At 50.6% G+C, this 24,598-nt stretch overlaps 1 protein-coding gene across 1 annotated transcript; it reads right to left on the reverse strand.

Moving 5' to 3' along the window:
* Positions 1-296: 296 nt before the first annotated feature.
* Positions 297-24,378, reverse strand: SWI5 (SWI5 homologous recombination repair protein). Its single transcript, XM_069236973.1, has 5 exons — positions 24,305-24,378; positions 21,080-21,128; positions 15,683-15,810; positions 6,781-6,875; positions 297-503 (listed from the first exon to the last, which is right to left on the reverse strand). The coding sequence occupies exons 1-5, from the start codon at positions 24,307-24,309 to the stop codon at positions 439-441; spliced, it is 342 nt and encodes a 113-aa protein (XP_069093074.1). The 5' UTR covers positions 24,310-24,378; the 3' UTR covers positions 297-438.
* Between the last annotated feature and the right edge of the window lie 220 nt (positions 24,379-24,598).

Consider the following 24,598-nt stretch of genomic DNA (forward strand, 5'->3'; position numbering starts at 1 on the left):
CAGATGGAAAGGTGGGAGGTAAACGAAGTAACCCAAGGGTCAAGGTGGTACTAAAGCTAAGATCCTTCCAAACAATGACTACATGGTGGTGACTACAGAGGTGTATACAGAGAAAAGGCTGTTTACAGTGTCAAAGATCAGCCATCATGGTACTTCCTCCTCTGCATGTTCGTAGGGGTCACAGGGCAGAGGTCAAGCAGCAGGATCCTGAAGGAGGCTCATACTAGTCAGATGTTTTCAGTGCCATCAAGTACTAACCCAGGTATTCAGAGTGGTCAAAGGTCATTCTATAGTACAGGCAACACCAGTTATAACACCAGAGATCATATAGGCCAAGGGGCCTATCTTATTGCATCCCAGGACCCAGCATAGAGTTCTGTGGTGCAGGTCGCCATGGAAACAAGCATCATGAAAGACCACGTCTCCAGTGATGGCTCCTCAGTCTTCTACGTCCAAGTCAAACTCCTTATACAGATCTTTAGTGGTGACGCCTCGGAGCACAGCTGTGGGGAAGACAAACCTCAGGTTAGAAGCCAAAAGGGCTGCGCAAGGTCTACCCACATACACAAGTACCTCTTATCGTAAGGCAAGCACAGCCAGACCCCCGCCAGGTGAGGCCCCTGCCCCCCTCCACAAGGTCAAGCCCCTCCCCCCTCCACAGGGTCAGGTCCCCCCTCCACAGGGTCAGGCCCCCGGTGACCCTCCCAACATGGTCATAACATGGTCAGGGCCCACATATGGTTATGCCCCCCCGGACCAACACAGTCAGGGCACCCCCTTCTCTAAACGCTCAGGCTCCTCAACACAGTCAGGCCTCCCCACCCAACTCCATCAGTCCCCCAGTACACAGGACCAAACCCCACACTCCTCAGTCGGTCCCTCCACCGAGCCAGGCCCCACAGGACCAGGCAGTCACCAAGCATGGATTATATCTGAACCAACAAGCACACTCCACAGAGAACCACAAAAAGATAAAAAGAAAGCCCACCATCTGGGACTGGGAAGCGCCACACACAGCAAGAGAATCCCAACTGCAAACATTATTTTTAGGGAACAACACTCTTTAAGAATCCAAATTGTATAGTAAAACCACACTAAATGCATTGCCATACTTAAGAATCTATCTAGTTACGTTAGAAAGGCAACGCTTGATACTTCTGGGGCGAGAGATCCAGAAATAAGGTGCACAGGTGGAAACCACAAGAGAGACATGGTGTGGTGAAAGCATATCCTGTCTAATTTGGGGAGTTCCCTAAAGTAAGAGTCTGAACTCCTAAAAGACAGTGGAGGGGATTTAATGTGCATCTCAGGTGTTGCTTAATCTCTTCTGCATCAGCTGTTTTCTGCAGAGTCAGGGTTTCAGGTTTGAGCCTCAGTGAGTCACAGCTATATATAAATGTAGTGAAAAGTCTGAGTCACCTATGGCAGATCTAGCACTCCAGAGATGAGGGCTCTGTAGTGAAAAGGTCTTTGGCACGTCTAGTGCTCCACAGAGGAAGGTTCTGTAGTGATAAGGTCTACAGTGCTCCAGAGAGCAGTGTTCTGTAGTGGAAAGCTCTAGGGCATGTCTAGTGCTCCAGAGAGCTGTGCTCTGTAGAGAAGCGCTCTATGGCACGTCTAGTACTCCAGACAGTAGGGTTCTGTAGTGAAAAGGTGTATAGTGATCCAAAGAGGAGGATTCTGTACTAAAAAGGTCTACAGTGCTCCAGAGAACAGGGTTCTGTAGCGAAATGGTCTATAGTGCCCCAGAGAACAGGGTTCTGTGGTGAAAAGGTCTATGACAATGCTAGTGCTCCACAGATGAGGGTTCTGTAGTGAAACGTTCTATGGCGCATGTAGTGCTACAGAGAGGAGGGATCTGTAGTGAAACGGTCTGTGGCACGTCTCGTGCTTCTTACATGAGGGTTCTGTAGTGAAAAGGTCTGTGGCAGATCCAGTGATCCAGAGATGAGTGTTGTGCAGTGAAAAAGTCTATGGCACATCTAGTGCTATAGAGAGGAGGGTTCTGTAGTGAAAAGGTCTATAGTGCTTCAGCGTTTAGGGTTCTGTAGTAAAAAGATCTATGTTGGATCTAGTGCTCAAGAGATGAGGATTCTGTAGTGAAAAGGTCTACGGTACTCCGAAGAGGAGGGTTCTGTAGTGAAAGGGTCTCTACTGCTCCAGAGGAGAGTTCTGTAGTGAAAAGGTCTATGTTAGATCTAGTGCTCCAGAGATGAGGGTTCTGTAGTGAAAAGGTCTATGGCGCATGTAGTGCTACAGAGAGGAGGGTTCTGAAGTGAAACAGTCTGTGGCACGTCTCATGCTTCTGGCACGAGGGTTCTCTAGTGAAAAGGTCTGTGGCACATCTAATGCTCAAGAGAAGAGGGTTCTGTAGTGAAACGGTCTGTGGCACGTCCCGTTCTTCTGACATGAGGGTTCTGTAGAGAAAAGGTCCATAGTGCTCCAGAGAGAAGGGTTGTGTAGTGGAAAGGACTATTTCACATCTAGTGCTCCTGAGAGAGTTCTGTAGTGAAGAGGCTTACCGTCTGGTGCTCCTGGCATGAGGGTTCTGTAGTGAAAAGGCCTATAGCACGTCTAGTGCTCCAAAGAGGAGGGTTCTGTAGTGAAAATGCCTATTGCATGTCTAGTGCTCCAAAGAGGAGGGTTCTGTAGTGAAAAGGTCTATGGCACATCTAGTGCTATAGAGAGGAGGGTTGTGTAGTGAAAAGGTCTGTGGCATGTCTGGTGCTCCTGGCATGAGGGTTCTGTAGTGAAAAGGCCTATAGCACATCTAGTGCTCCAGAGAGGAGGTTTCTGTAGTGCAAAAGTCTATAGTGCTCCAGAGATGAGGGTTCTGTAGTGAAAAGGTCTATGGCACATCTAATGCTCCAGAGAGGAGGGTTCTGTAGTGAAAAGTTCTATAGCAGATCCAGTGCTCCAGAGAGGAGGGTTCTGTAGTGAAAAGGTCTGTAGTGCTTCAGAGTTCAGGGTTCTGTAGTGAAAAGATCTATGTTGGATCTAGTGCTCCAGAGAGGAGGGTTCTGTAGTGAAAAGGTCTAAGGCACATCTAGTGCTATAGAGAGGAGGGTTATGTAGTGAAAAGGTCTGTGGCATGTCTGGTGCTCCTGGCATGAGGGTTCTGTAGTGAAAAGGCCTATAGCACAACTAGTGCTCCAGAGAGGAGGTTTCTGTAGTGAAAAAGTCTATAGTGCTCCAGAGATGAGGGTTCTGTAGTGAAAAGGTCTATGGCACATCTAATGCTCCAGAGAGGAGAGTTCTGTAGTGAAAAGTTCTAGAGCGGATCCAGTGATCCAGAGAGGAGGGTTCTGTAGTGAAAAGGTCTATGGCACATCTAGGGCTATAGAGAGGAGGGTTCTGTAGTGAAAAGGTCTATAGTGCTTCAGAGTTCAGGGTTCTGTAGTGAAAAGATCTATGTTGGATCTAGTGCTCAAGAGAGGAGGGTTCTGTAGTGAAAAGCTCTATGGGACATGTAGTGCTACAGAGGAGGGTTCTGTAGTGAAAAGGTCTGTGGCACGTCTCGTGCTTCTGACATGAGGGTTCTGTAGTGAAAAGGTCTATAGTGCTTCAGATTTCAGGGTTCTGTAGTGAAAAGGTCTATGTTAGATCTAGTGCTCAAGAGAGGAGGATTCAGTAGTGAAAAGGTCTACAGTACTCCGAAGAGGAGGGTTCTGTAGTGAAAGGGTCTCTACTGCTCCAGAGGGGGGGTTCTGTAGTGAGAAGGTCTATAGTGCTCCACAGAGGATGATTCTGTAGTGAAAAGGTCTGTGGCACGTCTGGTGCTCCTGACATGAGGGTTCTGTGGTGAAAAGGTCTATGGCACGTCAAGCGCTACAGAAAGGAGGGTTCTGTAGTGAAAAGGTCTATAGTGCACCAGGGATGAGGGTTCTGCAGTGAAAAGGTCTCCAGTGCTCCAGAGATGAGGGTTCTGTAGTGAAAAGGTGTATAGTGCTCCAGAGAATAGGGTTCTGCAGTGAAAAGGTCTATGGCAGATCCAGTGCTCCAGAGCAGAGGGTTCTGTAGTAAAAGGTCTATGGCACGTCTAGTGCACAGAGGAGGGTTCTGTAGAGAAGAGGTTTCCGACATGTCTAGTGCTCCTCACATGAGGGTTCTGTAGTGAGAAGGTCTATGGCACGTCTAGTGCTCTAGAGGATGGTTCTGTAGTGAAAAGGTCTATAGTGCTCCACAGACTAGAGTTCTGCAGTGAAAAGGTCTGTGGCACATCTAGCCCTTACGAGACAAGGGTTTTGTAGTGAAAAGGTCTATAATACTCCAAGGATAAGGGTTCTGTAGTGAAAAGGTTTCTGACACGTCTAGTGCTCCTGACATGAGGGTTCTGTGGTGAGAGGGTCTATGGCACGTCTAGTGCTCCAGAGGAGGGTTCTGTAGTAAGAAGGTCTGTGTCACGTCTAGCCCTTCAAAGACGAGGGTTCCCTAGTGAAAAGCGCTATAGTACTCCAAGGATGAAGGTTCTGTAGTGAAAAGTTGCATGGCAATGCTAGTGCTCCAGAGAGGACGGTTATGTAGTGAAAAGGACTATTTCACATCTAGTGCTCCTGAGAGGGTTCTGTAGTGAAGAGGCTTACATTGCTACAGAAATGAGGGTACTGTAGTGAAAAGGTCTGTGGCACGTCTAGTGCTCCAGAGAGGAGGGTTCTGTAGAGAAAAGGTCTATAGTGCTCCAGAGAGGACGGTTCTATAGCGGAAAGGTCTATGGCACTTCTGGTGCTCCAGAGAGGATGGTTCTGTAGTGAAAAGGTCTGTGGCACGTCTAGTGCTCCAGAGAGGAGGGTTCTGTAGCGAAAAGGTCTATAGTGCCCCAGGGAGAAGGGTTCTGTAGTGAAAAGGCCTATAGCACATCTAGTGCTCCAGAGAGGAGGTTTCTGTAGTGAAAAAGTCTATAGTGCTCCAGAGAAGAGGGTTCTGTAGTGAAAAGGTCTATGGAACATCTAATGCTCCAGAGAGGAGGGTTCTGAGTGAAAAGTTCTTTAGCGGATCCAGTGAGGAGGGTTCTGTAGTGAAAAGGTCTATGGCACATCTAGTGCTATGGAGAGGAGGGCTCTGTAGTGAAAAGGTTTATAGTGCTTCGGAGTTCAGGGTTCTGTAGTGAAAAGATCTATGTTGGATCTAGTGCTCAAAAGAGGAGGGTTCTATAGTGAAAAGCTCTATGGCGCATATAGTGCTACAGAGAGGAGGGTTCTGTAGTGAAAAGGTCTGTGGCACGTCTCCTGCTTCTGACATGAGGATTCTGTAGTGAAAAGGTCTATAGTGCTTCAGAGTTCAGGGTTCTGTAGTGAAAAGGTCAATGTTAGATCTAGTGCTCAAGAGAGGAGGATTCAGTAGGGAAAAGGTCTACAGTACTCCGAAGAGGAGGGTTCTGTAGTGAAAGGGTCTCTACTGCTCCAGAGGGGGGTTCTGTAGTGAGAAGGTCTATAGTGCTCCACAGAGGATGATTCTGTAGTGAAAAGGTCTGTGGCACGTCTGGTGCTCCTGACATGAGGGTTCTGTGGTGAAAAGGTCTATAGTGCTCCAGAGATGAGGGTTCTGCAGTGAAAAGGTCTCCAGTGCTCCAGAGATGAGGGTTCTGTAGTGAAAAAGTGTATAGTGCTCCAGAGAATAGGGTTCTGTAGTTAAAAGGTCTATAGCACGTCTAGTGCGCAGAGGAGGGTTCTGTAGAGAAGAGGTTTCCGACATGTCTAGTGCTCCTCACATGAGGGTTCTGTAGTGAGAAGGTCTATGGCACGTCTAGTGCTCTAGAGGAGGGTTCTGTAGTGAAAATGTCTATAGTGCTCCACAGACTAGAGTTCTGCAGTGAAAAGGTCTGTGGCACATCTAGCCCTTCAGAGACAAGGGTTTTGGAGTGAAAAGGTCTATAATAGTCCAAGGATGAGGGTTCTGTAGTGAAAAGGTTTCTGACACGTCTAGTGCTCCTGACATGAGGTTTCTGTGGTGAGAGGGTCTATGGCACGTCTAGTGCTCCAGAGGAGGGTTCTGTAGTAAAAAGGTCTGTCACGTCTAGCCCTTCAAAGACGAGGGTTCCCTAGTGAAAAGCGCTATAGTACTCCAAGGATGAAGGTTCTGTAGTGAAAAGTAGTATGGCAACGCTAGTGCTCCAGAGAAGAGGGTTATGTAGTGAAAAGGACTATTTCACATCTAGTGCTCCTGAGAGGGTTATGTAGTGAAGAGGCTTACATTGCTACAGAAAGGAGGGTACTGTAGTGAAAACGTCTAGTGCTCCAGAGAGGCGGGTTCTGTAGAGAAAAGGTCTATAGTGCTCCAGAGAGAAGGGTTGTGTAGTGGAAAGGACTATGGCACATCTAGTGCTCCTGAGAGGGTTCTGTAGTGAAGAGGCTTACGTTGCTACAGAAAGGAGGGTACTGTAGTGAAAAGGTCTATACTGCTCCAGAGGAGGATTCTGTAGTGAAACGGTCTATGACAGTTCTAGTGCTCCAGAGATAAGAGTTCAGTGGTGAAAAGGTCTATGACATGTCCAGTGCTCCAGAGAGGAGGATTCTGTAGTGAAAAGGTCTACATGGGCACCATGTGTAGGGGTTTGCATATGGTGTCTGTGTGGGTATCGTTTGGAGGTTTGCATGCAGTGTCTGTGTGGGTACCATGTGTGGACATTTGCATGTGGGTTCTGCGTATGTACTCTTCCATGAACCATGCAGTCAATGAAGGACTACAGTCTCGTAACTCACTACTCTTTCAGCCAGAGATGGGTATCATTGTTCACCTCGACCTGGCTGCTGTCATGGGTGAGGTGTGCAGAATGACTCTTACCTAACCGACCCATGAGCAGCTGGCCCACATCCTTGAGGTCGTTGTATTCATGCAGAAGTGCAATGTGCTGGTCAAGCTCATCCACACGGTATCCCCTGCAAGAGAAAAAAAAAGGACTGTTTCAGAGACTTATGAATCACACCTTGGAAGCCATCCACAAGTGACAGAGTTCAGAAGGGACTGACGGGCCTCCCAGCCATGACAACCAGTGAGAAGTTCATCACAGCCTGCCACCGGTGAGGCAGACAACGCAGCCTGGAACCAGTCGCAGATGGACACCGCAGCCTGGAACCGGTCGCGTCGCAGAGGGACACCGCAGCCTGGAACCGGTCGCGTCGCAGAGGGACACCGCAGCCTGGAACCGGTCGCGTCGCAGAGGGACACCGCAGCCTGGAACCGGTCGCGTCGCAGAGGGACACCGCAGCCTGGAACCATACACAGCGGGACAAACGTGGTCTGGACCCGGTCACAGCGGGACAAACGTGGTCTGGACCCGGTCACAGAGGGACAAACGTGGTCTGGACCCGGTCACAGAGGGACAAACGTGGTCTGGACCCGGTCACAGAGGGACAAACGTGGTCTGGACCCGGTCACAGAGGGACAAACGTGGTCTGGACCCGGTCACAGAGGGACAAACGTGGTCTGGACCCGGTCACAGAGGGACAAACGTGGTCTGGACCCGGTCACAGAGGGACAAACGTGGTCTGGACCCGGTCACAGAGGGACAAACGTGGTCTGGACCCAGTCACAGAGGGACAAACGTGGTCTGGACCCAGTCACAGAGGGACAAACGTGGTCTGGACCCAGTCACAGAGGGACAAACGTGGTCTGGACCCAGTCACAGAGGGACAAACGTGGTCTGGACCCAGTCACAGAGGGACAAACGTGGTCTGGACCCAGTCACAGAGGGACAAACGTGGTCTGGACCCGGTCACAGAGGGACAAACGTGGTCTGGACCCGGTCACAGAGGGACAAACGTGGTCTGGACCCGGTCACAGAGGGACAAACGTGGTCTGGACCCGGTCACAGAGGGACAACGTGGTCTGGAAACGGTCAGACAGCCACCTAAGCCTAGACCCGGTCACAGAGGGGTACCGCAGTCTGGAACCGGTCGCAGAGGGACACCGCAGCCTGGAACCGGTCGCAGAGGGACACCGCAGCCTGGAACCGGTCGCAGAGGGACACCGCAGCCTGGAACCGGTCGCAGAGGGACACCGCAGCCTGGAACCGGTCGCAGAGGGACACCGCAGCCTGGAACCGGTCGCAGAGGGACACCGCAGCCTGGAACCGGTCGCGTCGCAGAGGGACACCGCAGCCTGGAACCGGTCGCGTCGCAGAGGGACACCGCAGCCTGGAACCGGTCGCGTCGCAGAGGGACACCGCAGCCTGGAACCGGTCGCAGAGGGACACCGCAGTCTGGAACCAGTCACAGAGGGACAGCGCAGCTTAGAACCAGTCACAGAGGGACAGCGCAGTCTGGAAGCGGTCAGACAGCCATCTCAGCCTAGACCCAGGTCACAGAGGGGCACTGCAGTCTGGAACCAGTCACAGAGGGGCACTGCAGTCTGGAACCAGTCACAGAGGGGCACTGCAGTCTGGAACCAGTCACAGAGGGGCACTGCAGTCTGGAACCAGTCACAGAGGGGCACTGCAGTCTGGAACCAGTCACAGAGGGGCACTGCAGTCTGGAACCAGTCACAGAGGGGCACTGCAGTCTGGAACCAGTCACAGAGGGGCACAGCAGTCTTGAACCGGTCACAGAGGCTATATCACTGCTTGGAGCCTTAACCCTAATGTGTGTTGTTCATGATACAAGGTTTAACAGATGGCATTTGTCCATAATTTTAGCCTTTCAGGTAAAGGACAAAATAAATCAGAATTCCCCTGCTGCAGTGGAAGGGGAGGGAGTCTCCTTTTCTGTCTTGCAGCGGGAAGGGCAGAGACATGAACAAGAAACAAGCTTTCTTCGCAGGGTGCCTACTTCCCAGAAAGAAACGTGTGTATTTCGTTATTTCTGCAATCCTAAAAGGGGGGTCTGGAGCCTGGATAAGACTCAATTGATTGAGCTGCTGCCTGGGACAAGGATGTTTTCTTTTTGAGATGTACTTTAAGGGTGCTCCAAGCTGAGCTGCGGAGTGCATGCTTATAATGGACAGTTATAAAAAAAATGTTTGTACTAGGTGTAACCTGTATATTACTTAAATATGTACTTTAGAACTTTTCATCTTAACCTATATTTACATGCACATTTTGTGGCAGACTATATTATACAGTGTGTACTGCACATTTAAAATGATGATTTACACATTCAGAGTGCTTTCAGGGACCTCTTAGCTCTAAAAATACACGTCACTTTCCCTGCTGCACCAAACTGGACCCAGTTCTACGGGCCTCTGGTTGCATATGTAGGAATCCGTTGCGATTAACCAACAGAGCTTTCATAACAGAAAACAGTGCATTTCCCACTGAATGGTTTCACTTCATGTATTTTTCATTTAAGGTGTGTGTTATTTTATATTTCGGTACTTGATGGTGAAAGACCAACAAAATAGTTACAGAATATTTTGTTACTTTTTAGCAATGCCTTTGATTCTGCCGCCGTATTTGCCGACCCCGTTCCATCTGCAGTATTTGTACTTCTGTAATACGCTGCCACTGCTCCTTTTAATAGTTATGTGGGCTCAGATTTAGTTTTTTTTCATGCAATGCAGCAAAATAACTTGTTGTGCTGCGTCACAGGGAGAGGGCAGGAATACGCCAAATCAAAATATGGCGCACTGCTATCCTATGCCTGTGCTAGTGCACAACCTGCAGCCTGACGCCAGCGCTGGTACGGTGCCTGTTGTAACGGCTGGATTGTTTTTGTGCAGGACGGGACACCTTCCAGCATGAAAACAATCCTTAAATTCATTTTCCTCCTTTGGAGTGCGCTGCAGGACACAGCATACCTAGAAAGCGGAAACAACAAGGAGAAATACAGATATTTATACTCGTATCTCCCCTGGGAAGACGTACAATTCTAATGCCGTCCTAGGTCTGCCAGGTTTGGTAAATCTGGGAATCCTTAGAATACATGGGTGAATGCGTGGGAACGTCCAAGCTCTCCTCATGTAACGACTTCCCGACGTAGTGTAACACAAGTTGGCGTTTTGTGCTCCCTTGCGTTACTACAGATTTACCACGTCATGCAGGATGTGTCCAAATAGCAAGATATATCTCATTCTAGGTTTTGCATCGCCCTGCGTGGCACAATGGAAACGCAAAACCTTGATAAATCTGCCCCATAATGTCTAAAAATGCACATGATATCAGGACATGGTGTCCTGCCTTCCCTTCCCTATGTACCTTTTCTTTTTTAGTTACTGAGTCAGATTATCTTATAATCTGTATTTAACACGGTTTTCTATTTGTCTTACAGCGTTGTAGAAAAACACTGTCTTCAAGTTTTAAAGGGGATTGAGAAAAATAAATGAATCAAGTCAGTGGCTTAATGTACTATTTGTGACTCGAAAGCCTGGGTTCAAATCCCGGATTTCCTGAATGGCTAAATTGTGTGATCCAAGTGACATTTGAGAGCCCTTTCAAGTAGTTCAGTTTCAGAGGGCTGTGTACACAAACTCCCCTGTATGTTTCATTAGCCTGGAATGTTTCACCAGCAATAACAATAACTGGCCATGATGTCAGGGACACCAGACAAAAGGTTCACTCTGTTCACTCCTGGCGTTGTCACGAGGGAGGGTTAATGAATGTTTTAAAGCTCATGTTTACAAACCTTCACTTCAAATATATGTTAATACAATGTTGTTATCTAATGCACTTAACTGAAACACTACCATATGTTAAAGATGTTATTGTTGTATGCTGCTGCACCTGGCCCTTTTTGCAGGGTCATCCCCAAACTTTTTTCCTCCTTCCTACTAATTTTACTGACCAGTTTTTGTTGGCTTTAGTACTCTGGGTATTTGACCACTGCCAATCAGTGCTAAAGTGACTATGCTCTCTGTGTAAATTATTTTGCTGATTGGTTTATTCCTGATTGTCATATTTGACTTACTGGTAAGTCCCTAGTAAAGTGCACTAGAGGTGCCCAGGGCCTGTAAATCAAATGCTACCAGTGGGCCTGCTGCACTGGTTGTGCCACCCACATTAGTAGCCCTGTAAACATGGCTCAGACCTGCCACTGCAGTGTCTTCGACCTGACATGTGTACCCACTTGCCAGGCCCAAACCTTCCCTTTTTACACATGTAAAGCACCCCTAATGTAAGCTCTAGGTAGCCCCATGGGCAGGGTGCAGTGTATGTTAAAGGTGGGACATGTAATTATGTGTTTTACATGTCCTGACAGTGAAATACTGCCAAATTCGATTTTTACTGTTGCAGGGCCTATCTCTCTCATAGGTAGTCATAGGGGCTGCCATTAAATAGGATTAAAGTGCAGATTCCCTTTGAGACCAGATAGACATGGGGAGCTTTGGGTCTCTGAACTCACAATTTAAAAAATACATCTTTTAGTGAAGTTGTTTTTTAGATTGTGTGTTTGAAAATGCCACTTTTAGAAAGTAAGCATTTTCTTGCTTAAACCATTCTGTGACTCAGCTTATTTATGGATTCCCTGTCTGGGTCAGTTTGAAAGTTGTGCTGTTTGCACCTCTCCTCTAGACAGTGACACAGAAGGAGCTGGGGTGTAGCCTAAATATCCTGATGGGCCATCTGGGCTGAGGGGAGGAGTGGTCACTTACACCTAAAAGGGCTGTGCCTGCCCTTACACAATGCAGTCCCCCTGGTGTGTGTCTGGGCCTGGCCTGGGCAAGGCAGGATCTTGAGAACAACAGAGACTTTCCTTTGAAGTAGGCCTACATCAAAGGCAGAAAGGGGTATAAGAAGAGCACCCAAAGCCCTGAAATTCAGATCACTTCTGGAACCAAGAGGAACCTCTGCCGAGGAGAAGAGCTGAAGGATGAGTACTGCCCCTTTGCCTGTGACTGTGCATTGCTGGGCTGTCCTGCAGCAGCTGCTTCTACCTGAGAGAGGACAAAGACTGACTTTGTTTGACTTCCCACTGGTGAAGAAACTCCAAGGGCTTGAATTGAGCATGGCTCCTGTTGTTGAAGTCTCAGAGACATCAAAGACTTCTCTCTGCCAACACTTGGGCTTTCTGCTGAGAGTCCAGCCTGCCAAGTGGTGCCCTAAACTGTCTCAGGGCCCTTGAAAGGCGAAGCTGGTGGAAAAGGACGGAAATCCACGCAAAGACTGCCGTGCGGGGAAACTTTCAACGCACCACCTGCTCCCAGCTGAAAAGGCACACCTTCGGCATCGCAGCTAAAATCAACGCTCCACCTGCATCACAGCTGGAAGATCGACGCAACGTGGCTGGAGAAACTACGCGCAACACCCGCAGAGGCTGCTGTTGGCGCAAGCCCCCATGCAGCGTGGTTTCTTGACATTGTGCAACCGGATTTCAGCGCAACATCACTGGGTGCGGAAGATCAACGCAAAGCCTGCCTTAAGACACTGACAGTGGGAAGTGGTCAGAGAGAAGCACTGGAGCTGCCTTGATGGTACCCGTGGGCATCGTAGCCTTCAAGGGGTCTAAGAGGCACTGATAGTAGGAAGTGGTCAGAGGGAAGCATTGCAGCTGCCTGTATGCTTCCCCAGAGGGCGCTGTACCTTGAAGAGGACTAGGAGGCACTGACAGTGGGAAGTGGTCCGAGAGAAGCATTTCAGCTGCCTGTATGCTTCCCGAGAGGGCACTGTAGCCTTGACGTGGTCAAAGAGGGCACAGAAAGTGGTCCCAGAGAAGCATTGAAGCTGCCTGTATGGTACCCGAGAGGGCACTGTAGCCTTGAAGGGGTCTAACAGGCATTGATAGTGGGGAGTGATCAGAGAGGAGCACTGGAGCTGCCTGTATGCTACCCGAGAGGGCACTGTAGCCTTGAAGAGGTATATGTGGCACTGAAAGTGGTCAGAGAGAAGCACTACAGCTGCCTGGATGGTACCAGAGTGGGCACTGTTGCCTTGAAGGGTTCTAAGAGGCACGGAAAGAGGGAAGTATTCAGAAAGAAGCACTGGAGCTGCCTGTATGGTACCCAAGAGGCCGCTGTAGCCTTGAAGGGGTCTATGTGGCACTGAAAGTGGTCAGAGAGAAGCATTGCAGCTGCCTGTGTGATACCAGAGAAGGCAATGTAGCCTTGAAGGGGTCTATGAGACACTGACAGTGGTCAGAGAGAAGCCCTGGAGCTGCCTTGATGGTAACCGAGGGCATCGTAGCCTTCAAGGAGTCTAAGAGGCACTGATAGTAGGAAGTGGTCAGAGGGAAGCATTGCAGCTGCCTGTATGGTACCCAAGAGGGCACTGTACCTTGAAGGGGACTAAGGGGCACTGACAGTGGGAAGTGGTCCGAGAGAAGCATTGCAGCTGCCTGTATGCTTCCCGAGAGGGCACTGTAGCCTTGACGTGGTCAAAGAGGGCACAGAAAGTGGTCTGAGAGAAGCATTGCAGCTGCCTGTATGGTACCCGAGAGGGCACTGTAGCCTTGACGTGGTCAAAGAGGGCACAGAAAGTGGTCTGAGAGAAGCATTGCAGCTGCTTGTATGGTACACGAGAGGACACTGTAGCTTTGAAGGGGTCTAAGAGGCACTGAAAGTGGGAAGTGGTCACGGAGAAGCATTGCAGCTGCCTGTAGGTACCCAAGAGGACACTGTAGCCTTGAAGAGGTATGAAAGGAGCATCACAGCCTGCACACAATCTGTGAGGGACACCTCAGCCTGTAAGATGTCGGAGTACACTGTAGCTTTAAAGGGGTCTAAGAGGGTCCGACAGTGGGAAGTGGTCACGTGGAAGCATTGCAGCTGCCTGCAAGACATCGGAGAAGAGCCACGTAGACTTGTAGAGGACAGAGAGGTATCACAGCTTGTAAGCAGTCAGAGAAGCATACCAGCCTTCAACAGGTCATAAAGGAACACTGTAGTCTGTAAGAAGTCTGGCAGGGGCATTGCGAATGGGACGAGGTCTGTGAGGGCACTAAGGCGACCTGTAACAGATCTGAGAGGGCACTGCCAACGGGATGAGGTCTCAGAGGGCACTGGTGAAATCAGTAACAGTTTTGAGAGTGGCACTGAAGTCTTGGAACAATCCTAGCGGTGCAGAGAGAGTGTCGCAAACTAAAGAAGCCCATGGGGTGTATCACAGTTTGGAAGTGTTCAAAGAGAAGTCCAGAGCTGTCTGAAAAAAAGTCAAAGCTGTGCATCACTACCTGCAGAGTGGTAAAAGCCACAGCACAGAGGAAAGTGTATTCCTTCCTGAGAGTAGTCAGAAAGGTGCATCAAAGACTGGAGGGGACAGCAAGGCAGAGGCTTAGAGATGAACATCGCACCCTGGTCATAGCCCGAATGAGGTGCTGTCTGAAATAGAAGCATCAGAACCTACAAAGCATCTAGACAGTCACCAGTCAGAGCGGTCAGAAGGTGATCAGAAACTTCAAAGTGTCTGACACATCCATTAGCCTAGGAGTGTTACGAGAAGTATCAGAATCTACAAAGGGTCTGAGACAACCGTCAGCATGGGACTGTTTAGAGAGGCATCTGAATCATCAAGCGATATGAGACACCCACCAGCCTGGGAGTTTTAGGAGTGCATCCGAATCTGCAAAGGGTCTGAGACACCCACCATTCTGGGAGCATTTAGAGGGGCATCAGAAGCTGCAAGGGGTCTGAGATATACACCATTCTGGGAGCATTTACAGGGGCATCAGAATCTGCAAGGGGTCTGAGAAACCCACCAGCCTGGGAATGTTGGGAGAGGGGTCAGAATCTGCAAGGGATCTGAGACACCCACCAGCATGGGAGTTTTTAAAGGGGCATCCGAATGTGCAAAGAGTCTGAGACATCCACCATTCTGGGAGCGTTTAGAGGGGCATCAGAAGCTGCAAGGGGTCTGAGACACCCGCCAGCCTGGGAGTGTTTGGAGAGGGATCAGAATCTGCAAGGGGTCTGAGACAGTCACCAGCCTGGGAGTGTTTGGAGAGGGATCAGAATCTGCAAGGGGTCTGAGACACCCGCCAGCCTGGGAGTGTTTGGAGAGGGATCAGAATCTGCAAGGGGTCTGAGACAGTCACCAGCCTGGGAGTGTTTGGAGAAGGATCAGAATCTGCAAGGAGTCTGAGACACCCGCCAGCCTGGGAGTGTCTGCAAGGGGTCTGAGACAGTCACCAGCCTGTGAGCGTTTGGAGAGGGATCAGAATCTGCAAGGAGTCTGAGACACCCGCCAGCATGGAAGTGTTTAAAGGGGCATCAGAATCTGCAAGGGGTCTGAGACACTCGCCAGCCTGGGAGTGTTTGGAGAGGGATCAGAATCTGCAAGGAGTCTGAGACACCCACCAGCCTGGGAGTGTCTGCAAGGGTTCTGAGACACCCACCAGCCTGGGAGTGTTTAAAGGGGCACCAAAATCTACAAGGGGTCTGAGACCTCCACCAGCCTGGGAGTGTTTACAAGTTCACTACAACCCAGTTGCGATTAGTGAGGAGCACCACGGCCTGTAAGCAATCACAAAAACGCACACCAAGGTAGGTGCATTGTGCTGCTGAAAAGATCACAGAAATACACAGTATGTCAGAGGGGCCTAAACAGGGCTTTGCAACCTGGGGGATGTCTCAAGTAGGCATCAACGTCTGGAATGTGACTGAGGGCTGCTGTGCTATGGAAACTGACTTTCAAAGTACTGGTATAAGAGCTTTGGACAAACGTTTTAAGGTTGAAAAGAGGGGAATTATTCAAGAAACAGTCGGAGATCCGTCCCAGTACAGAAGTTGTCTTGCGGAAGTGCTCTGGAGCCTAGTAGCTCTCTCAAATGTTGAGGCACAACGTACTTCGGCTCACTCTACGTTAGCAGGCCTGTGCACTTACTCTGCCATCAGCTGTTGCATCTCATTATCCAGATCCGAGTCCTTACGCCTCAGTTCGGCAATTTCACACTGGAGGGCCTCTTCTCTGTTGGCTCCTGGGCCAGAGCCTCTGCCACTTGGAGACTGAATCTGAAAGGAGATATAGAGATAGGAATTAGAGAGGGGTCTTTGTATAGGATCATACATGGGAGCCCTGAATGGCTGACTAGACAGCAAAGGAACCGGTGAGAGAGCAGATGGCCAAGACTAGCCCAGAGACAGATCAGTCGAACCCCTGTTCTAACCATGACTCCATAAAGAATTAGGTAAACATGCCTCTTTTCAGTGGCAGGGGCCATGTAAGCTCTCTCTAGAGATTAAGGGCCTGTACCCCTCTTGGAGCACAGCTGGACTGCTGCCAGATACCACATGCTGGTACGACACAGAGTGTGTTGCACCCCAGGGCTCTGAGGGACAATGGACAGGGTCAGAACTCAAACTGCAGGTGTGGAAAAAACCTACTTATTAACCAAACTCTTCAATAGGTCACTGCATGCTGAAACAAACATTCCAACAATAGAACTATTGAGGTATGAACCACAGGAACACCAAGACCATCTCTACTGCAAGGGCCATTAGTGCAAGAATCACATCATCCAAGACCAGCTGTACCACAATGGGCACTAGTGCAAGAGTCGCATCATCCAAGACCTGCTCCGCTGCAAGGGGCACTAGTGCAAGCATTACACATCATCCAAGACCAGCTTTACCACAAGGGGCACTAGTGCAAGAGTCACATCATCCAAGACCTGCTCTGCTGCAAGAGTCACACGTGCAAGAGTTACACATCATCCAAGACCAGCTCTGATACAAGGGGCACTAGTGCAAGAGTCACATCCTCCAAGACCTGCTCTGCTGCAAGGGGCACTAGTGCAAGAGTCACATCATCCAAGACCTGCTCTGCTGCAAGGGGCACTAGTGCAAGCGTTACATATCCTCCAAGACCAGCTCTGATACAAGGGGCACTGGTGCAAGCGTTACACATCATCCAAGACCAGCTCTGATACAAGGGGCACTAGTGCAAGCGTTACACATCACCCAAGACCTGCTCTGCTGCAAGGGGCACTAGTGCAAGAGTCGCACATCATCCAAGACCTGCTCTGCTGCAAAGGGCACTAGTGCAAGAGTCGCACATCATCCAAGACCTGCTCTGCTGCAAAGGGCACTAGTGCAAGAGTCGCACATCATCCAAGACCTGCTCTGCTGCAAAGGGCACTAGTGCAAGCGTTACACATCATCCAAGACCAACTTTACCACAAGGGTCACTAGTGCAAGAGTCACATCATCCAAGACCTGCTCTGATGCAAGGGACACTAGTGTAAGCGTTACACATCATCCAACACCAGCTCTGATACAAGGGGCACTAGTGCAAGCGTTACAGATCATCCAAGACCAGCTCTGATGCAAGGGGCACTAGTGCAAGCGTTACACATCATCCAAGACCAGCTCTGATACAAGGGGCACTAGTGCAAGAGTCACATCAACCAAGACCTGCTCTGCTGCAAGGGGCACTAGTGCAAGAGTCGCACATCACCCAAGACCTGCTCTGCTGCAAGGGGCACTAGTGCAAGAGTCACATCATCCAAGACTTGCTCCGCTCCAAGGGGCACTAGTGCAAGCGTTACACATCAACCAAGACCAACTTTACCACAAGGGGCACTAGTGCAAGAGTCACATCATCCAAGACCTGCTCTGCTGCAAGGGGCATTAGTGCAAGCGTTACACATCATCCAAGACCAGCTCTGATACAAGGGGCACTGGAGCAAGCGTTACACATCATCCAAGACCAGTTCTGATACAAGGGGCACTAGTGCAAGCGTTACACATCATCCAAGACCAACTTTACCACAAGGGTCACTAGTGCAAGAGTCACATCATCCAAAACCTGCTCTGCTGCAAGGGGCACTAGTGCAAGAGTCACATCATCCAAGGCTTGCTCCGCTCCAAGGGGCACTAGTGCAAGAGTCACATCATCCAAGACCTGCTCTGCTACAAGAGTCACTTGTGCAAGCATTACACATCATCCAATACCAGCTCTGCTACAAGAGTCACTCGTGCAAGAGTTACACATCATCCAAGACCTGCTCTGCTGCTAGGGGCACTAGTGCAAGCGTTACAAATCACTGGAGATCAGCTGTGCCGCAGAAGGCACTCGTGCAAGAGTTACACATCATCGAAGACCATCTTTGCCACAAGGGGCATTAGTGCAAGCGTTACACATCATCCAAGACCTGCTCTGCTGCAAGGGGCACTAGTGCAAGAGTCACATCATCCAAGACCTGCTCTGCTGCAAGGGGCACTAGTGCAAGCGTTACAAATCATCCAAGACCTGCTCTGCTGCAAGGGGCACTAGTGCAAGAGTCACATCATCCAAGATGTGCTCTGCTGCAAGACGCACTAGCGCAAGTGTCACATCATCGAAGACCTGCTCTGATACAAGGGGCACTAGTGCAAGCATTACACATCATCCAAGACCTGCTCTGCTGCAAGGGGCACTAGTGCAAGTGTTACACATCATCCAAGACTTGCTCCACTGTAATGGGCACAAGTGCAAACATTACACATCATTCAAGACCAGCTCTGCTACAAGAGTCGCAGATCATCCAAGACCTGCTCTGCTGCAAGGGGCACTAGTGTAAGTGTTACACATCACTGGAGATCAGCTCTGCCGCAGAAGGCACTAGTGCAAGAGTTACACATCATCCAAGACTTGCTCCGCTGCAACGGGCACTAGTGTAAGCGTTACTCATCATCCAAGACCAGCTCTCCTACAAGAGTCACTTGTGCAAGAGTCGCAGATCATCCAAGACCTGCTCTGCTGCAAGGTGCACTAGTGTAAGTGTTACACATCACTGGAGATCAGCTCTGCGCAGAAGGCACTACTGCAAGAGTTACACATCATCCAAGACCATATTTGCCACAAGGGGCATTAGTGCAAGCATTACACATCATCCAAGGTCAGCTCTGTCACAAGGGGCACTAGTGCAAGCATTACACATCATCCAAGACCTGCTCTGCTACAAGGGGGACTAGTGTAAGTGTAACACATCATCCAAGACCAGCTCTGCTGTAAGGTACACTAGCGCAAGAGTTACACATCATCCAAGACTTGCTCCACTGTAATGGGCACAAGTGCAAACGTTACACATCATTCAAGACCAGCTCTGCTACAGAAGGCACTAGTGCAAGAGTTGCACATAATTGGAGATCAGCTTTGTTGCGGAAGGCATTTGTGCAAGAGTTACACATCACTGGAGATCAGCTCTGCCTCAGAAAGCACTAGTGCAAGAGTTACACATCAATGAAGATCAGCTCTGCCGCAGAGGGCATTAGTGCAAGAGTTACACATAAATTGGATGTCAGCTCTGCTGCAGAGGGCACTAGTGCAAGAGTTGCACATTATCTGAGACCAGCTCTGCCATAAAGAACACTAGTGCAAGAGTTACACATCAATGGAGATCAGCTCTGCCGCAGAGGGCACTAGTGCAAGAGTTACAAATCACTGGAGATCAGCTCTGCCACAGAGGGCACTAGTGCAAGAGTTACACATCACTGGAGATCAGCTCTGCCACAGAGGGCACTAGTGCAAGAGTTACACATCACTGGAGATCAGCTCTGCCACAAAGGGCACTAGTTGAAGAGTTACACATCACTGGAGATCAGCTCTGCCGCAGAAAGCACTAGTGCAAGAGTTACACATCACTGGAGATCAGCTCTGCCGCACAAGGCATTAGTGCAAGAGTTACACATCACTGGAGATCAGCTCTGCCGCACAAGGCATTAGTGCAAGAGTTACACATCACTGGAGATCAGCTCTGCCACAGAGGGCACTAGTGCAAGAGTTATAGATCACTGGAGATCAGCTCTGCCGCAGAAAGCACCGGTGCAAGAGTTACACATCACTGGAGATTAGCTCTGCCACAGAAGGCACTAGTGCAAGAGTTACACATCACTGGAGATCAGCTCTGCCGCAGAGGGCACTAGTGCAAGAGTTACACATCACTGGAGATCAGCTCTGCCGCAGAGGGCACTGGTGCAAGAGTTACACATTATCTGAGACCAGCTCTGTCATAAATAACACTAGTGCAAGAGTTACGCATCACTGGAGATCAGCTCAGCCGCAGAAGGCACTAGTGCAAGAGTTACGCATCACTGGAGATCAGCTCTGCCGCAGAAGGCACTAGTGCAAGAGTTACACATCACTGGAGATCAGCTCTGACGCAGAAGGCACTAGTGCAAGAGTTACACTTCACTGGAGATCAGCTCTGCCGCAGAAGGCACTAGTGCAAGAGTTACGCATCACTGGAGATCAGCTCTGCCGCAGAGGGCATTAGTGCAAGAGTTACACATAAATTGGATGTCAGCTCTGCTGCAGAGGGCACTAGTGCAAGAGTTGCACATTATCTGAGACCAGCTCTGCCATAAAGAACACTAGTGAAGAGTTACACATCACTGGAGATCAGCTCTGCCGCAGAGGGCACTAGTGCAAGAGTTACACATCACTGGAGATCAGCTCTGCCACAGAGGGCACTAGTGCAAGAGTTACACATCACTGGAGATCAGCTCTGCCACAAAGGGCACTAGTTGAAGAGTTACACATCACTGGAGATCAGCTCTGCCACAAAGGGCACTAGTTGAAGAGTTACACATCACTGGAGATCAGCTCTGCCGCAGAAAGCACTAGTGCAAGAGTTACACATCACTGGAGATCAGCTCTGCCGCACAAGGCATTAGTGCAAGAGTTACACATCACTGGAGATCAGCTCTGCCACAGAGGGCACTAGTGCAAGAGTTATAGATCACTGGAGATCAGCTCTGCCGCAGAAAGCACCGGTGCAAGAGTTACACATCACTGGAGATTAGCTCTGCCACAGAAGGCACTAGTGCAAGAGTTACACATCACTGGAGATCAGCTCTGCCGCAGAGGGCACTAGTGCAAGAGTTACACAACACTGGAGATCAGCTCTGCCGCAGAGGGCACTGGTGCAAGAGTTACACATTATCTGAGACCAGCTCTGTCATAAATAACACTAGTGCAAGAGTTACGCATCACTGGAGATCAGCTCTGCCGCAGAAGGCACTAGTGCAAGAGTTACGCATCACTGGAGATCAGCTCTGCCGCAGAAGGCACTAGTGCAAGAGTTACACATCACTGGAGATCAGCTCTGACGCAGAAGGCACTAGTGCAAGAGTTACACTTCACTGGAGATCAGCTCTGCCGCAGAAGGCACTAGTGCAAGAGTTACGCATCACTGGAGATCAGCTCTGCCGCAGAAAGCACTAGTGCACGAGTTACACATTATCCAAGACCAGGCTGTAAAGTCTGCAGATACACAAGTGAACAAGCCGCAGCACTTACCGGCGACTTGAAGCTTGAATGACAAGTCTTCTGCGTCCCGAGAGATGCCCTGGAGTGAAACAAACAGAATGAAGGAATGAATGTCCAGCTTTAGTTCAGGAGCAGGATAGGGGGGCAAGGTGTCAAGCACTGGGGGGTTAATAGTCCTTAGGAAGACCGGGGTGGTGGTGGCTATAATACTTAGCAGAGGTGGGTGGAGAACAGTCCCCAGGAAGACGGGGGCTGGGGTCATAATATGTGGCCTACGAGAGGTGGCTGGAGAACAGCCCTCAGGAAGTCGGGGGGGCTGGGGTTGTAATATATGGCCTACGAGAGGTGGCTGGAGAACAGCCCTCAGGAAGACGGGGGGGCTGGGGTTGTAATATATGGCCTACGAGAGGTGGCTGGAGAACAGCCCTCAGGAAGACGGGGGGGGCTGGGGTTGTAATATATGGCCTACGAGAGGTGGCTGGAGAACAGCCCTCAGGAAGACGGGGGGGCTGGGGTTGTAATATAAGGCCTAGGAGAGGTGGGTAGAGAACAGCCCTCAGGAAGATGGAGGGGGGTGGGGAGACGCTGGGGTTGAGGGGGTTATAATGCTAGGACAGGTGGTGGGTACTGAACAGTCCTCAGGAAGGGGGGGCTGGGTTGTAATATAAGGCCTAGGAGAGGTGGGTGGAGAACGATTGTGACCCTGGGAAGGTGGTACCCCACAGGCTGTGGCGTCAGGACTCACTGGAGGACCCCTGCAGCGGAGACAGAACCCGGAAGTGCCTCAAATACTTAACCTTATACGAGGTTCTGTTGTGTACACACGGCTTAGGTCAGATCCTGGACTCCAAAGCAAATTGGAACAACCGAGTTACTTAATGAAGGGCGGGAAGCCTGTCTGAACTATTGTTTTCAGGCGTGGGTTTGTGCCAATCCGTCTGTGACCCTGGGTGGGGTGGGGGGGCGTGTTGAAACACAGCAGTGCTCTGCCTACAGGGGCGGCTGTGAGAACCGAGCTGTGGGGGCGACCTTCTCTTCCCAGTGCCACCCCAACTGCTGCCAACATCTGGGAGCCGCCTGCTGACATCACCAGGGATTCACCAGAGGACGTGCTGTGTGTAGCAGGGAGTTGTGTGTCCTGCGTTGTTGGAAGAGGAGGGGTTTTAAGGAGATCACTTGTACTGGGGCGTCTGCCTACCTCGGGCCCCTCAAAGAGGCATCACCGCCTTCTGTCCTTCCACTGCAGACGGATGAGATGTGAGCCCACGTGGGCAGAGCACAGCAGACTGGCACAGTGGGTCAGGCAGTGAATGAAAACCGACTCAGAGCCCCTGCTTCGTCTGAGGACCAAGGGGCAGGATATACTGCCCTCCACAGCACCCGTCGGCTGCCAGACTTGCTGGGGTCTGATTTGCAACCGGTGTCTGCTCCTGGCAGGAGTATGGCGTTGACCCCTCTGACAGCTGCCAGGGATGCGGCGGGTAGGAGCGGCTGAGAAGGCCGCATGGACACCCCCCGTCGGCGGAGGCTGCGGAGGGGGGAAGACGGACCATGAAGCAGAGAAGGGGCGCGGATGGCTCTGTGAGGAGCTGTAAACAGATGCATTAGGAGCTCTGGATTCAGCAAGGTCGGTTTAAGAAATTCACGTGAAAAACAGGCTTGTCTCTGCTCACAAGACACACAAGTGTGATTAAGGCTCACGAGGGAGATATTCTGGTGGCCAAAGGCTGTGCGAGGAGTCACGGGGCGAGGACCGTGCAGCCTCCGAGTTTGGGAAGGGAGCCTGGGGCCGCGCGTGCTCTTTCAATCTCTGGGAAAGTGCGGTTTTTGATGTACCTGCACTATTTCCACCTTGGAGGACGCATGAGGTGTCCTTTGAGACCAGTGGATTCCTGCTGCACGCAGAGGAAGCGTCGGGAACACGTGGCTGCACTTCGGACAAGGAGGATTCCCTCATCTGCTTGTGAACATCACCGGGCATCCCTGGCCAGGGTTGGTTAGGGGAGCTTTGAGGAAGGCCAAGCTGCCCCTTTAAATAGCTCTGTATCATCCTCGTCGACCCCCTTGTGAACCGATCAGTGGAGGGCGGCACAGGACTGAACGTGCTGTCTGGCCGGACGGCTCATGGCATGGCAGACGCTGAAGGCGCACAGTAACTCCTGGGGGCAGATGGGACACACTGAGGAAGGGGCTGTGGGTACAAAGATGGCTCCACCTTGGTTGGAGGTGTACAGCTCGGAGGGCAGCTGCTCTGAGTTTAGTTGTGAAAAGTGTCTGCCACCCTACTGAATGGCAAGAAGCAAAAACATTGAGACTTCTGATGGTGGAGTCGTGTGCTGGCTTATGTTAAGAATGAAAATCACCCACGTTTTTTTTCAAGCGGGCTTGACTGGAGATAAACAAGGTGGGACAGAATTGTGCCATGAAGTGGGACAGCAGCAGTTTGATTCAACAGAGGGCGTCTTAAGTGAGATGGACAGGGTGCACCATTGGCTGCGGTGGTGGCTACGATTCCATTGTATGGAGTTGCAAGTTTCCTTCCAATCCGATTGCCCCTTGTGCGTTTTTGTATCGGGGTATGCTAGAGAAATGAGTGCATGTGGGAAGGGATAAAGGGCTTGTTGTGACCACTTGGAATTCAAGTATTGTTCACAGATTAAATACAGTTTTTAGGTTAGACAGATGCCTGAATACCTAGACCCCTTATCATTGTACATCAGTTGTACTTCAACTCTGCCACCCTTTCCTTCCTATTATTACACCCAGTATTTTATCCTGCCACGACTGAGGGCGCTTCTTCTTTCTACTCAGACGGGACACAATGTGGTCCAGCAGAGGTAGCACATGTAAGGCCAAGCAGACCTGGGACCAGTAACCTGGTCATTCAGGTGCTGGGCACACATCTAGCCATGCCTCATTTGGATAAAACAGATCATTCCATGAACGCCCAATATTAGTAATTGTGACTTCTAGACCATTTTACCAATGTCCTTCTTTTGGACCGAGTCTTGTAAAAGCAGCAACAAAGCAAGCTTCCCTCACATACAGAGAACTGCGGGTAGCTGCAGTGGAAGCTTCTCTCACACATCACAGATACAGCACAGGCAGCAGTACAGCACTCTTCCCTCCCAGTGCAGGTAGAGCACAGGGTGCAGCAATGCACGCTTCCCTCACACACAGCTCAGATACAGCACAGGAAACAGAGCATGCTTCATTTAAAGCGCAGGTAGAACACAAGCAGTAGTGCACACTGACCTCATAGCGCAGGCAGAGCACAGGCAACAACCCCTCACGCAATGCAGATACAGCTCTAAGGGGGGGGGGCGGGGGGGCTCTAGGGGGACCCCAGGATCTAGGGGGGTCTGGCTCTAGGGGGGCCCGGGCTCTGAGGAGGGGTTCTAAGGGGGCGTCTGGCTCTAGGGGGGCCCTAGGATCTAGGGGGGGGGCCTGGCCCTGGCCCTAGGGGGACCCCAGGATCTAGGGGGGGCCCTGGCTCTAAGGGGGGGGCAGGATCTATGGGGGGGCCCTGGCTCTAAGGGGGGGGGCGGG

Source organism: Pleurodeles waltl, chromosome 6, assembly GCF_031143425.1.
Source record: "Pleurodeles waltl isolate 20211129_DDA chromosome 6, aPleWal1.hap1.20221129, whole genome shotgun sequence".
Classification (NCBI taxonomy): domain Eukaryota; kingdom Metazoa; phylum Chordata; class Amphibia; order Caudata; family Salamandridae; genus Pleurodeles; species Pleurodeles waltl.